The sequence below is a fragment of the Abramis brama genome, assembly GCF_963993115.1.
Source record: "Abramis brama genome assembly, chromosome: 17".
Lineage (NCBI taxonomy): Eukaryota > Metazoa > Chordata > Actinopteri > Cypriniformes > Leuciscidae > Abramis > Abramis brama.
In genome coordinates, this window is record NC_139979.1 from 23651913 (window position 1) to 23666081 (window position 14169).

Sequence of the window (14169 nt, forward strand, 5' to 3'; positions counted from 1 at the left end):
TCACTGTTCGAAAGCGATTAACAGCTGTTTGTATGCTATTCCCCTTCTATGTTTGCCCTAGAGGGGCACTTACGGTAAAAAAAAATATTACCTCATGCATCATATTAACAAAGCAACGCTGACGTCACAAATCTGCAACAAATAGCCATTGTACTTCCTTGTCTTATAGAGCTTCTGATTTATTTATTTTTTATTTGCAAACTACAAAATAAACATATCAAAGTATTTTCATTGTTGTGCGTTTTATTTACATTTCACATTTATTCAGAAATAGTATTTTGCAATACTTTGGACTGGATAGTGCTCTCTAATGAGCCTATATAAAAACATACATACAATATATAAATTCTTAAAATATTTGGTTTCACAAAAGATTAATAAATAAATAAATACATTGGATTCAATAATAAACATACAAAGGACAAAATAAATATGAAAATACTAGAGCTTCATGTGTCAAAGAACCAATGTGAAACTGAATGAGTGCATTAGTGTGTAAAATCGCACAATGGATGACAAAAAAACCCCACTATATTTCAACTAAACATATACTTTGAGCTAACTAACTGCATTAAGAATTACTGTTTCTGTCTTAGATATCAGCAGGCATCACTCCTCGCCCATCAACAAGCTGCTAGAGGTGGATTCTCTAAATCATTTTTCATCTCTCCTTCCACCTGCTTCCCTCTCTCTCTTTCTAAGTTGGCCAGCGTATCTAAGTTTGTAGTGTCCAAGGATGCCCACCCGACTGACGCATTGTCCCGACAGGACCCTCTCTTCCCTCTACTCTTCCGAGAGGAATCTTTTTTCACACGCTCCCCAGATGGCTGGCTTGTAGGTGTGCTTCTTCGACTCCAGCTGTGAATATAAGAGAGAGCGATGCTTCCACGATGACCTGCATGTGTGGAAAATACAGAAATAGAAACAGAAATGTGAGAAAAATACAGAGAAATTCAAATGAACACAAACGTATAAACAGACAGAAAGATAGATAGATAGATAGATAGATAGATAGATAGATAGATAGATAGATAGATAGACGGATGGACGGACGGACAGATAGATAGATAGATAGATAGATAGATAGATAGATAGATAGATAGATAGATAGATAGATAGATAGATAGATAGATAGATAGATAGATAGATAGATAGATAGATGGACGGACGGAGATAGATAGATAGAATTCAATAGAAAGATCTAATAGTAATCTAATCATTTAGCTCCTGACCTTCAGAATCACTTCCATCTGTGCTCCTTCCTCTCCTTCTCTCTCCATTTTTTCCTCTCAAGCACATGAGATCATAGACGTCCTCCCTGAAGTCGCGGTTCATGATCTGGTAGATGAAGGGGTTTATCATGCAGTGGGATTTGGCAAATAAAGCAGGGAGGAGCGTGACCTCTGGCTTCAGGATGGACACAAGATGTGGCCGGTGTTCCTCCATTCCTCCATGTGCAGAATCCACAGTCGAACTGGATCCATGATGCCCTACTGAATGGGAATGATCTGAAGTCATGTTCCTCCAGGTACCAAAAGCATCTCCGAAGTGTTCTGAAGAGGTCCAGTTCATGAGGAAGGGAAACCCAAAGACATCAGAGAAGCCTCCGCCATGGCCGACGGCTGTTCCCGATATTCCTCCCGGGACAGCCGTTCCTCCGGCTTCAGCGAGGTGCTCTTCTCTGGCAGTCAAAGCCGAGTACAGTGAAACAATCGCATAGGGGGTCCAGGCGATCAGAAATGAGGAAAACACCACTGCTGCTATCTGCAATAGAAAGTTTCAGAAACTGTTTACTACAAGGAAATGAGAAACTGTATGTGAATCATGAAAAAGATCAACTTGAATAGAAATGGGGAGGTAAAAGCAGGGCCAGAATTAGGGGAGACATCCATTGTACCAGACCTGTGATAAATGGGGCCAATTAGGTCCCCTATGAAATCAGCAGGGCTATCTATAGTTTTTTATTTTTTTAGATAGTATTTTTAATTTAGTTTGGTTTTTGTCCCTTTTATGTATTTATTTATCTTTTAGTGTTTTAAGGCCGTCAAAGTTGTGCTAACTAGTATCATTTAAAAAAATTGTGTTAAAATTCTCAGCATAGTTTACTTTTATTGTTATTCAGATGATCACAGCTTCTAATTTCCTTTAAAAAATTTAATTTAACTTTAAAGCAAGCAAGCTGTCAAGGCATACCAAAAACTAAAATTAATTTGTAGCCATTCACAATTTTTCATTTATTTAATTTAGTTCCATTTGTTTCACAGTAATTTATTATTTTATTTTATTTTGTTTTATTTAATAAAAAAAAATTCAAAATGTATTTATTCATTTATTTATTTATTAATTATTTTTATTTTATTTTGTTTTATTTAATTAAAAAAATAAAAAAATGTATTTATTAATTTATTTATTTATTCATTTATTACTTTATTTGATTTTGTTTTATTTAATAATAAAAAAAATGTATTTATTTATTTATTCTTTATTTTATTTTATTTTGTTTTATTTAATAAAAAAAAAAATGTATTTATTCATTTATGTATTTATTTATTTATTACTTTATTATTATTATTTTTATTTAATTAAAAAAAATAAAAAATGTATTTTTATTTTATTTTATTTTATTTGTTTTGTTTTGTGAACAATAACAACCAATCCGCTTTCATGGCATTTCATAACTATTAGGCCGCTATACGTTTTGGCGAATTGGTGGCGAATTCATATGAATCCGTACAATCACATTCGTACATTTTTGTACGACCTGCTTACACACCACTAAGGGTTAGGTTTAGGGGTGGACTTTCATAATTACTTTTTTCCCTCAAAAATGTATGTTTTTGTTCAAATCAAAGTATAAATTCTTACAAAATCGCCCACTCGTTAAATAGTTATGTTAAATAGTTATGTCTGTGAAGAGGGTCCTTTCCAAAGGTATTCTGGGTGATCAGTTAGAGCTTGTACCTTTGTCAGCCGAATATCTTTGCTGTTGTGAGTGACATTTGATGAAGGGATTGAAGCCAATAAGCGGCCAGACCGATACACCTGAAATCACACAACACTGTAGCAACACTTCAATTCACCTTAATGGTTCTTCACTCAACATTGGCAGTTAACTGTCAAGTAAACATGACATTTTTTATATCAGAATGAGGTAAAATGATCTTAGCTTCAAGTAAGTGTTTTAGAATCCATAGTAATACTGATAATCTCTCTGTTTATCTCACCCTGATGAAGATAGCAAGGTATGAAACGATGATAGTGATGGTGGGAACTCCGAAGCAGAGCGACAGGATCAGGTAAATATAGACTCTATCATTGAGTGAAGACTTCATCCTCCACCTGTGGCCACAGGAAGCGATGCATGAACACATCAACACATATTTTCTGGTTTGTGGGTAAATTAACTTTCAGCTGCTTAAAAGTGAAAGCCTTTCGAAAGCCCTTGAGAATGCACTCTGAAAACACCAACAAATCACTGGGGAATAGGTTAGCAACCCCTTTACAGTGTTACCGCTATGGTTCATTACCAGTTTATGGTACAGCTGGTTCCAAACGGTTCCGGGCCATAACTACCAAACCCAAATGCCGGAAGTAAGGCCCAGAACAATGTATAGATCCACACCAGAGCGACAGACTGAGAGGCATGCCTTCTTTCAATCCACTGACCTGAGACAAAGTAAAATGTACATTAGTAAACATCTAAAAGCTTGCTTTATTGGTCTATAGTTGCTGCAAAGGACTAAAATGTATGATTGTATTGATTGTCACAGCCTGATGATACTGTTAGCTGAGAGAAAGATGCGAAGTCCATCAGAAAAAGAAATCTATGTTTTGCACTGAATATACATACCTAAATGACAACTATAATCTTTTTGGTGATTTTGTGCAATGACATACTATACTTTAAAGGGAGGCAAATTGTAATCAATAAATGTCTTCAATTACAAATCAGATCTCATTTTCTCAGCATGTGCTGTTCTTTCTCTGCCTGAGGAAAAAATAAGTGCTGTTGAATTACTTTTTGGAAAACATTTTGGGGAAATTTAAGGTTTTTTTGGATATCCAGAATTGTATTTTATTTTATTTTATTTTATTTTACAGCTGATCAAAATAGTTCAGTACAAATTAAATTAATTTAATATAATTACAATGTAGATTGCGCTTTGACTTAGTGGCATTGTGCTTATGTAATATCGTTCTTACAGACTATATAAGTAACCTAATATCATACAAACTATTCAGTAATATTAAGGCAATGATACTAATACTTTAATGTGTGCTCTTATTTGAGGTCTCTTATGTGTGAAGTGGGTGATAATGCTAATTATTATTTTTTTTGTCCAACAAGGACAACCAAATTCTGTACTTTCATCCTGCAGTGGAAACGAATGACCGAGTAGGACCTCCGTGAAGTTGGCACCCCATAAAACGAAATCATTTCCAAAACTAGGCCATTCGTTTGTGCTGCGTTTGTGCTGATTTGTGCCGCAAAAACCAACGTTTGTGCTGGTTTCGTGTTTGAGATATTGAACATTATTTTTTGGGTTGCGTGACGTCACTCTCCACCCCATGTCCTTCAAATCGCTCCAAACCGGTGTCATTCGTTTGTGCTCGGTTTGTGCTGGTTTGTGCCGTTAAAACAAACACTGTATCTGTTTTCCTTTCGCAGATATAACAAATTTAATTCGGGAGCTGTGACGTCACTCTCCACCCCACCTCATCTAAATCGCTCCAAACTGGTGTCGTTCGTTTGTGCTCGATTTGTGCTGGTTTGTGCCGTTAAAACAAACACTGTATCTGTTTTCCTTTCGCAGATATAACAAATTTAATTCGGGAGCTGTGACGTCACTCTCCACCCCACCTCATCTAAATCGCTTCAAACCGGTGTCGTTCGTTTGTGCTCGATTTGTGCTGGTTTGTGCCGTTGAAAGAAACAGTGCAACTACGATCCCTTCTTAAACATAAAAAAATAAACTTTTTAAGTGCAGTTACATAACTGTCCACCCCATATGGTCCAAATCGTTGCAAAACTGTGCCGCTCGTTTGTGCTCGATTTGTGCCGGTTTGTGCCGTTACGATGAACATTGTATCTTTTTCCCCTCCTTAGAAATAACACATTGGATTCGGGACAGTGACGTCACTCTCCACCCCATGCCGTCCAAATCGCCCCAAACCGGTGCTTTTTGTTTGTGCTCGATTTGTGCTGTTTTGTGCCGTAGAAAGAACCATCATAAATTATTCCATTCTTTAGACATCACAAAATCTTTGGAGGAGTAGTAACGTCACGCAAGCAAGCCGCGCTCTCCATCCATCTCGTCTACAAACCTGTCCGGTTCGTTTGTGCTTGCACAGGGCCGCAGCTGTCAGTGTTCTTCTTTAGATATGGGAATGTTTTATTTTAGATTTGTGCTATTGACATTTGGTCTTTATAATCACCAATGCACTACGATATGTAATGTATAGGCTACTGTCACTACTCTGGCTGTAAGCTACGTGTGACTGATGCTTAATTTTGTATTAAAATAAATTAAAATAACCAATAAAAAAAAATTATTTAAAAAATTGTGTAGTGTCTTAAGTTTTCTGAATAGGCCTACTTTTGACAGCTTACAGTGCCTGTTTGTGCTGTAAAAAGTTTCGTTTGTGCTGCTTCGGTTTTTTAGATATTAAAATCTATTCATCTATTAGCCTATAATCTATTATGCTGCATCGGGTTTTAAAATATTAATCACTGAATGTTTGGTCGATTCAAAACGAAAGAACCCCCCCGCCCCCCGTTTGTGCTGGTTTTGTCTGAGTGCCCTCAGAATGACCAAATTTTTAATATTTTAGATTTTATAGATTATAATAGATGAATAGATTTTAATATCTAAAAAACCGAAGCAGCACAAACGAAACTTTTTACAGCACAAACAGGCACTGTAAGCTGTCAAAAGTAGGCCTATTCAGAAAACTTAAGACACTACACAATTTTTTAAATACATTTTTTTTATTGGTTATTTTAATTTATTTTAATACAAAATTAAGCATCAGTCACACGTAGCTTACAGCCAGAGTAGTGACAGTAGCCTATACATTACATATCGTAGTGCATTGGTGATTATAAAGACCAAATGTCAATAGCACAAATCTAAAATAAAACATTCCCATATCTAAAGAAGAACACTGACAGCTGCGGCCCTGTGCAAGCACAAACGAACCGGACAGGTTTGTAGACGAGATGGATGGAGAGCGCGGCTTGCTTGCGTGACGTTACTACTCCTCCAAAGATTTTGTGATGTCTAAAGAATGGAATAATTTATGATGGTTCTTTCTACGGCACAAAACAGCACAAATCGAGCACAAACAAAAAGCACCGGTTTGGGGCGATTTGGACGGCATGGGGTGGAGAGTGACGTCACTGTCCCGAATCCAATGTGTTATTTCTAAGGAGGGGAAAAAGATACAATGTTCATCGTAACGGCACAAACCGGCACAAATCGAGCACAAACGAGCGGCACAGTTTTGCAACGATTTGGACCATATGGGGTGGACAGTTATGTAACTGCACTTAAAAAGTTTATTTTTTTATATTTAAGAGGGGATCGTAGTTGCACTGTTTCTTTCAACGGCACAAACCAGCACAAATCGAGCACAAACGAACGACACCGGTTTGAAGCGATTTAGATGAGGTGGGGTGGAGAGTGACGTCACAGCTCCCGAATTAAATTTGTTATATCTGCGAAAGGAAAACAGATACAGTGTTTGTTTTAACGGCACAAACCAGCACAAATCGAGCACAAACGAACGACACCGGTTTGGAGCGATTTGAAGGACATGGGGTGGAGAGTGACGTCACGCAACCCAAAAAATAATGTTCAATATCTCAAACACGAAACCAGCACAAACGTTGGTTTTTGCGGCACAAATCAGCACAAACGCAGCACAAACGAATGGCCTAGTTTTGGAAATGATTTCGTTTTATGGGGTGCCAACTTCACGGAGGTCCGAGTAGGCCTTAACTGCACCTTAATTGCAAGTCTCAGTAATGTTCAAGAATTCAAATCATAATGCACAAAACTGATGTACAAAATCGAAACAAAATGACACTACAAACAATAAAAAAGTGAGAATTACCATATCGAAAGCTACAGATTTTGAAGCAGCGGTCGAGGGAGATAAGGCAGGTGGTGAGGAGAGACCCAATACCAAAAACAAAGCCCTGAAACCCATACCACATACATCCTGTTTCCCCGAAAATCCATGCATGGGACAGACTAAGAGAGACAAACAGGGAAAAAAATTTTTTTTAGAGCACTAACAAAATCCTGAGCACAGCAAATCCAAAAATATCCATAAGACCTCTATTTAATATGCTCACATTCTGCAGATGTGATGATTCTGCAGTTTTATTTTCTCTAAGACTTTAAACATTTTTTTTTATAAACTGTGGGTATGTTTACACAAAGTAGTAGTCAGGCATGAAAAAAGTCCAAAAAGTCAGGCCTGATGATTTTTTTCCACACACTGTATTTTCTCTTATTTTTTTCACAGAAGTGTTTCTATGTCTTCCTTCACCTGAGGGCATGTTTTGGTGGTTTGTGGGAGGAAAAAAATACTTTCAGCTACATAAAAGTGCAACCCTTTTGGCCCCCTTGAGAATCCACTCCAAATGTTCCTGTTAAATCCTCTCTAAAGTCAAATCAGATCAATATTATTCCTTGCATAGATGTTCTAAATGATGTAATAGCATCATCAATGGCTTATATTCGGACTGTCAATCTTCTTTCTTAACCAGCTTTGACCTTGACTGGCACTCACACATGCATTATGCACACGCTGTCGTAGACTAGCCTAATACAGGCTTTAGTAAAGAGAGCTTTTATATACTTGTAATGTACACTATTGCCATGCCAAGCAAAGTAGTGAAACCCTTCAAAATACATGTTAACCGCATGCTCTATGTAAACCTGCGGTCGGTGCAGTGGTGGTACCTTGAGGTGATGAGACACGGCGCCCCCAGCAGGCTGTAGCCGAAATCACAAACTGCCAGATTGATAGTCATCAGCTCGTGTGCTCTGAGCTTCTTTCTCCTCTGACCGTAAACCACCAAAACCAGCCCATTCCCAACCACCGACACCACACCTGGGACAGAAATGTAGATCTTAGTGTTGACCCTCATCTTACTCAGACCAATAGTTCATATTAAAGCTAAATAGATCATTTTAATCATTCTATATATATAAAGGTTTACATTTTAAAAAATGTACAAAATTGATGTAATGCATATTTTTCAGTCATGAACGATGTGTTTAAACATGCAAGTCTCAGTTGCTAAATAACATTTCAAAGTGTTTAAATTCATTTTTTGACCATTTTTATGTCAGGCGTACAACCAGTTGTATGTATATATAGGCTACTTGTAAGTTGTACCACCTGACATGGAAAGTGTATAATATAATATGGAAATTAACTGTATTACCAGTATTTAAGAGAAAACTACAAACCTTTTCACTTCACTTCGCTTCTGGATGATGCATTATCATGTTACTGTTATTACCTTGTCAATTCATAATAAAAGAGCCATGTTTGCAGCTGTGCCACCCTGACATTTAAGAATATACAAATTGCTGGACAAAAGGTTTTCAATTATCTCAACAGCTTTAAAACTAGTGATATTTATAACATTTGTTTTAAATTTGTATTATCAAGACACCATTTTAAATAGTTTTCTTAGTTTGTTCATCTGTTCGGACGGTTGCACCACTTGACATTTTGGGGGTTTAAGATAACAAAACAAAATAATATGTATTATTTAAATGTACTTAAAATTAACTCAAACTAAATAGGTTTTATATAATAAAATTATTTATGTCATGAATTCAAATAGTTTTATTTAAAATTATTTTCCATATATATATGTACATTTTTGCAGTAGGCTAAAAAATATTGTGAGCTAAAAAATATTGATTGATTGTTAAATAGTTTGTAGTTTTGTTGAATATAAATAATATGAATAAAATATTATGGAATAAAAAATAATAAATATATATTTTTTATGGGACAAGATCTTTTAAAAGTAAAAACAGTTAATTCATGAATAACTGATAGTTTTTAATAGTAAGGTCACTTTTGGTCAATCTATGAACCAATGTTTTTAAGTGTAACAATTTTATGTTCTGTGTACAGTAAAATTACTTCTTTTTTTTTTGCAGGGAGATTTGATGTTATAAATATGATCTTATTACTGTCAGATTATTTTTCCATACAAGCACACCAGTACATATGATCCTTCCGAACCCACAGCCATTGTAAGACAAACATAACTGTGTTAGATCTGCTGCATGTAAACCCCTCTGGTTGCACTGCAGTTTTTAAATGGCTGTGTCATTGCAGTTGTATTTGCTGTGCAAATCAGTGTATTGATTGTAGAGGGCTGGTGTCTTTACATTGCTCAGGTTCTGACTGCAGATCAGTCGTAGTTACCAAACACTGACATAAAACACTTGCTTTACAAAAACCTATAAACAAAACATGATATATGTCAAGTGTTACCATTTATTGATGTACCTTTCAAAGTCCCCCTTTTATTCTTTTTCAAATATTACCTTATTACTGTATATATATATGTTTGTGAATGTAAAGGTCAGCAAAGTTCAAAAGATCAAAGTGCACGACAAATGTAGTTATTATCTCCCAAAAGAAAGAACCGATTCTGAAACGAGTCTTCAGTAATTCCAGTCTCACCTCCTACACATCCGAATGTTTGTAACGAATTTGCATAACGCCAGCCTATAGTCTTCATTGGCTGCCCGCAATCAACGTCTACTTTGCCCCGCCCTCAAACACTGTAGTTGTAGCTGAGGCCTGAAAGAGTTTAGTTTGTGTTGTCAGTCAGCATGTCGAGAAGATGCTATTTTTTGCACTGTTAAAGCAAATCCTCTGAGGAAGCCTCCGGGGCTGAAATTCAGATATGATACGCGCTGTAAGTGGTAGACCAATCACAACAGAATGGGCCATCTGACCAATCAGAGCAAAGTAGGTTCTCAGAAAGGAGGAGTTTAGAGAGAATGAATCCTTGATCCTGCAGGTATTGCAATTTATATAATGAGAAAATTAAAGTGTTTTTTGACCTTATGAATGTAAACCGATTATAGGAGACCTCCAAAACAAGATTAAAACCTTTAAAAAAGCTAAATGGGGCACTTTAATTTATTTTATATAATTTATTTTTAATTTATTATATAAATAGGTTTTAATATGCAGTTCATGTGTCCAATATCACTGTCGCGTTGAATACAAGCTTCTGCATACATTTTTATGCTGTTCAGTGATGAAAAAAATTGGAAGAGAATGGACATTAGAAGCATTTTTAATTGTGGTCTTGCTACATTTGCTAAACCCTAAACAATAATAATATTAAAGATATCTTCAAAAATACTAATGAAGCATTAATAATGATATAGAACCAGATTACTGACCCGTGATGATGAGGAAGATGGCTATGCTGAGGTCAGCGGATGAAGAGAGTTGTGAGCGGAAGGCATGAGGGACGGAGGACGGGACAGAGACAGACCCCATCCATGAGCCATTCACTCTCTCAGACATGAACTACTAACAGAGACAGAGAAAGACATAATGAGACAGTGCTGCTTTGATGAGATCCATTCAACTAACACGCTGGACTTACATGAAAATCAAACAAATCTGGGGAAAAGTCCGAGTCAAGTCAAGACCGAGACCAGAGAGGTTGGATAACCTAAGGTTGGGTCTAAAAACCAGACCTAAAGATATCTTCAAGAATATGTAAAATATTTGGTGGTAACAATAAAATTGGCACCATACTCAAACAGTAAATCAAATATACCATGGAATCATGTACACTGTAATGGTAAAAAGGCCACATAGTAGGTGGTGTAAAGGTCATTTTATTACAATTATTACTTACAATTATTACAATCAGTAAGTGCTCTTGTCCACATAACATTGTTGTATCACTCTATACAGTAAGACCACATAACATTTTCTAGTACAAATAACATTACTGTACCACTATACCTGTATGTTCAACTGTAACAAAACCTTTAGCCTTTAAGCGTATGTGCTCTTGTCCACAAAACATTGTTGTACCACTCTATACAGTAAGACCACATAACATGTATACCTGTATGTTCAACTGTAACAAAACTTCTAACCTTTAAGCTTAAGTGTTTTAGTCCACAAAACGTTGCACCACTATATACGTACACATAACATTACTGTACCACTCTAATACAGTAAGACCACATAACATTTTCTAGTACAAATAACATTACTGTACCACTATACCTGTATGTTCAACTGTAACAAAACGTTTAACCTTTAAGCTAAACAAATGACTGCTAATATCCTTACGATGTCTTGAATTAATATGTACATTTGAAGAAGTTGTGAAGATTACAGATGCGCATTATTACTTTTCAAAAATATAAGTGAGGAGACCATCCTGCTACCCAACCGAGCACGATGTGACCACACCACATCTGACCAGGCTCCTGCTGCATTTGCGTGGCGCGAACGTTAGTCTCAAGTCATGCGCAGCTGCGCACAAGAAAGTCAGCAATCGTTGGACGTTTCAATCAAACAACAATTTAAAGAAATATTAACATACAGTAACAATCATGAAATATTTTGAATGGGACTCGAGTGGACTCGGGAATAAGTCCGAGTCCTAATATGTTAGAGTACGAGTCAATTCCGAGTCAAAATGCACACGAGTCCATGATAAGACCGAGACCATTAAAATATGGTCTCGAGACCGAGTCTCGAGTAACGTTACACAACACTGGAAAATACAGTTGCATATTCAAACATAAGTATTAAAGCTTATGTTCTTAACATTAAACCGTAAGACCAAAATGATTTTGTGTAAAAGTAATAAGTATTCAAAATGAATACTGTCAGGGTTGCCACACCTTGGTTAACTTCAAATTCAAGGACCTTTCAAGGACTTTCCAGGTCCAATACCCTCAGGACTTAAGGTTACGTTACATCGTGTTACCTTGTAAGATACATTGTTGCGCATGTTCTCTAGACTCCGTCGCTATGGAAACAAAGACGCTAACATGCAATCACCCGCAAATTAATGTGTGGGTCTATGTAAAATACATAATTTTACCTTTAAATACGGGACCATTCTTTGTAATCTTCTTTGGTGAGCCAGATATCTTGAAAATAGCATTTTCCAGGCATCACGTTTCTGCGGTTTCAGACTATTTTTGCAACGCTTGTTTAGCGGTGTGTCTGTGAACCGTTGAGGAACCATCGTAGTAGTTTCGTGCGCGCGTGAAAGTCATGGCAACGTACAACACAAAGTACCTCACGCGGGAAACACGTAACGTAACGCTTAAATGCGCGTAACTAAAGTAAATCAAGCAAGCTAGTATGCATAGGCCACGAAGTGTTGGCGAAATAAAACATTAGCGAACCAGATGGATTAATATGGATTTTTTTTTTTTTCAGATTCCCAAACTTCCAAGAATTTCAAGGACCCGTGGGAACCCTGACTGTGTTTCGCTTTAAATTAATTTAAATATTTCAAAAGTCATTTGACAAATATTATCAAAGCATTAATCCTCTGTAGTATCAAGTATGAATGCACTTTACAGAAATGTGACTCTTGAAGCATGTTATCAAGTTATTAGAAAAACGGTAACTTTACAATAAGGTCTCGTTCGTTAACATTTGTTAATGTATTAACTAACACGAACTAACAATGAGCAATACATTTTTACAGTATTTATTTTTTTTGTTAATATTAATAATAAAGTCGCTCATTGTTTGTTCATGTTAGTTCACAGTGCATGAAAGGAAATGTAACTTACTGAAAATTACTATATGTGGCATTTAGGGTCCGAGTAATATTCTATATCATTGTAAAAACTAGTGCAAAATGCCCGTGCAAAATCAGTTTTTGTGTGTGTTTTTAGTAATTGTTGATTTGGTGCCCGTGAAAGAGACTGTGAACGCATTGAATTCAGGGAGCATCAATAAGTTGACAACATATGTTTTTACATTGCTTTAACTCAAGTTAGACAAGATTCAAATACTTTTTTTAAGTTAGTTTAATGTAATTTAAGTTGAAATTACTTCCAAGTTGATTGTACTTAAAAAAAATTTTTTTTTTACAGTGTATTAAAATTAATATTAGATATCATAAACTAACATGAACTACCAAGGAACAATATTTTTTAAATATAAAAATATTATTATAGCCTATATTTTAAGATATTTTATTGGTATAAATAATAATATTGTACAAATATTTTTTATTTATAAATATACATTTGTTCACTTGGAGTTCATATTATACATCTTTTAATTTTAAAAATGTCATTAAAATTAGAAATGAATATTAACAGATAAATAAATGCTGTAAACATATTGTTCATTGTTATGTTAACTATTGCAATAAATAGTGTTGATGTAGGCTATAGCTTGTTGTAGTGCTACCAAAAACATTCTCACTTATTCTTATACTTACACTTATATTCACGGAGGAAAATAGGGAGAACATATTATGAACAAGAAGGAAACAAAACAGTAAAAAATATAACAAATTTGTTCAAGAGAGATGTGTTGTTTCACTGAAGCTTACTGTGTCCAACATAATTCAGCTTTAAAGTGTCAAATAACATCTGAGCAAAGAACAAGGTGAAAGTTTTTTACTCACCTTCCTCGTTGTCAGTCCACCTCTTGTGTTTTATCTCTCTGTCTTTTTCAGTCTGCCACTCTCAGTTAATCTCAAAATGAAATGCTCGCTTTTCAGTCTTAAGCCTCTTTTGTTCCTGTTGCTCTCTGTTTATATGGGAAGAGCGAATCAATTTCGCTGTGGTCAATCTGCCAGAGGACCATAAGGATTCAACAGTAACCCTCCCATCCTTTTGAACACCCTGCACCTCCCTCTTCATGCGCACCTCTACCTTTCTCTCACTCCTCATTCACACTCAAACTTTGTGATTAGAGGATCCCACAGACGGAACTTAGTTTTTAAAGACAATGGGAGCCGTAAATGTTTTAGTGAGATGAAAGAACATCATGGCAGACACTGCACTTGTTGATGCTTTAAGATTAATAGCAGTGACATAATCTGTGTATGTGGGTGGATGAGAGAGAGAGAGAGAGGTGGGGGTGGGCATTGCATATGAAAGA

General features: G+C 35.9%; 1 protein-coding gene across 3 annotated transcripts; it reads right to left on the bottom strand.

Moving 5' to 3' along the window:
• Nucleotides 1-154: 154 nt before the first annotated feature.
• opn9 (opsin 9) lies at nt 155-13822 on the bottom strand. 3 transcript variants are annotated; one of them, XM_084088819.1, is made up of 10 exons: nt 13691-13797; nt 11436-11559; nt 10461-10593; nt 7974-8124; nt 7117-7256; nt 3528-3666; nt 3225-3339; nt 2962-3042; nt 1233-1764; nt 155-895 (listed from the first exon to the last, which is right to left on the bottom strand). In XM_084088819.1, exons 3-10 carry the CDS (start codon nt 10585-10587, stop codon nt 624-626), a joined length of 1557 nt encoding a protein of 518 aa, XP_083944945.1. In that variant the 5' UTR covers nt 10588-10593; nt 11436-11559; nt 13691-13797; the 3' UTR covers nt 155-623. The 3 variants fall into 3 exon arrangements, with proteins under 3 accessions (XP_083944945.1, XP_083944944.1, XP_083944943.1); XM_084088818.1 differs by lacking the exon at nt 11436-11559 and having other exon boundaries at nt 10461-10590; nt 13691-13822; XM_084088817.1 differs by lacking the exon at nt 11436-11559 and having other exon boundaries at nt 13691-13808.
• Nucleotides 13823-14169: the final 347 nt, after the last annotated feature.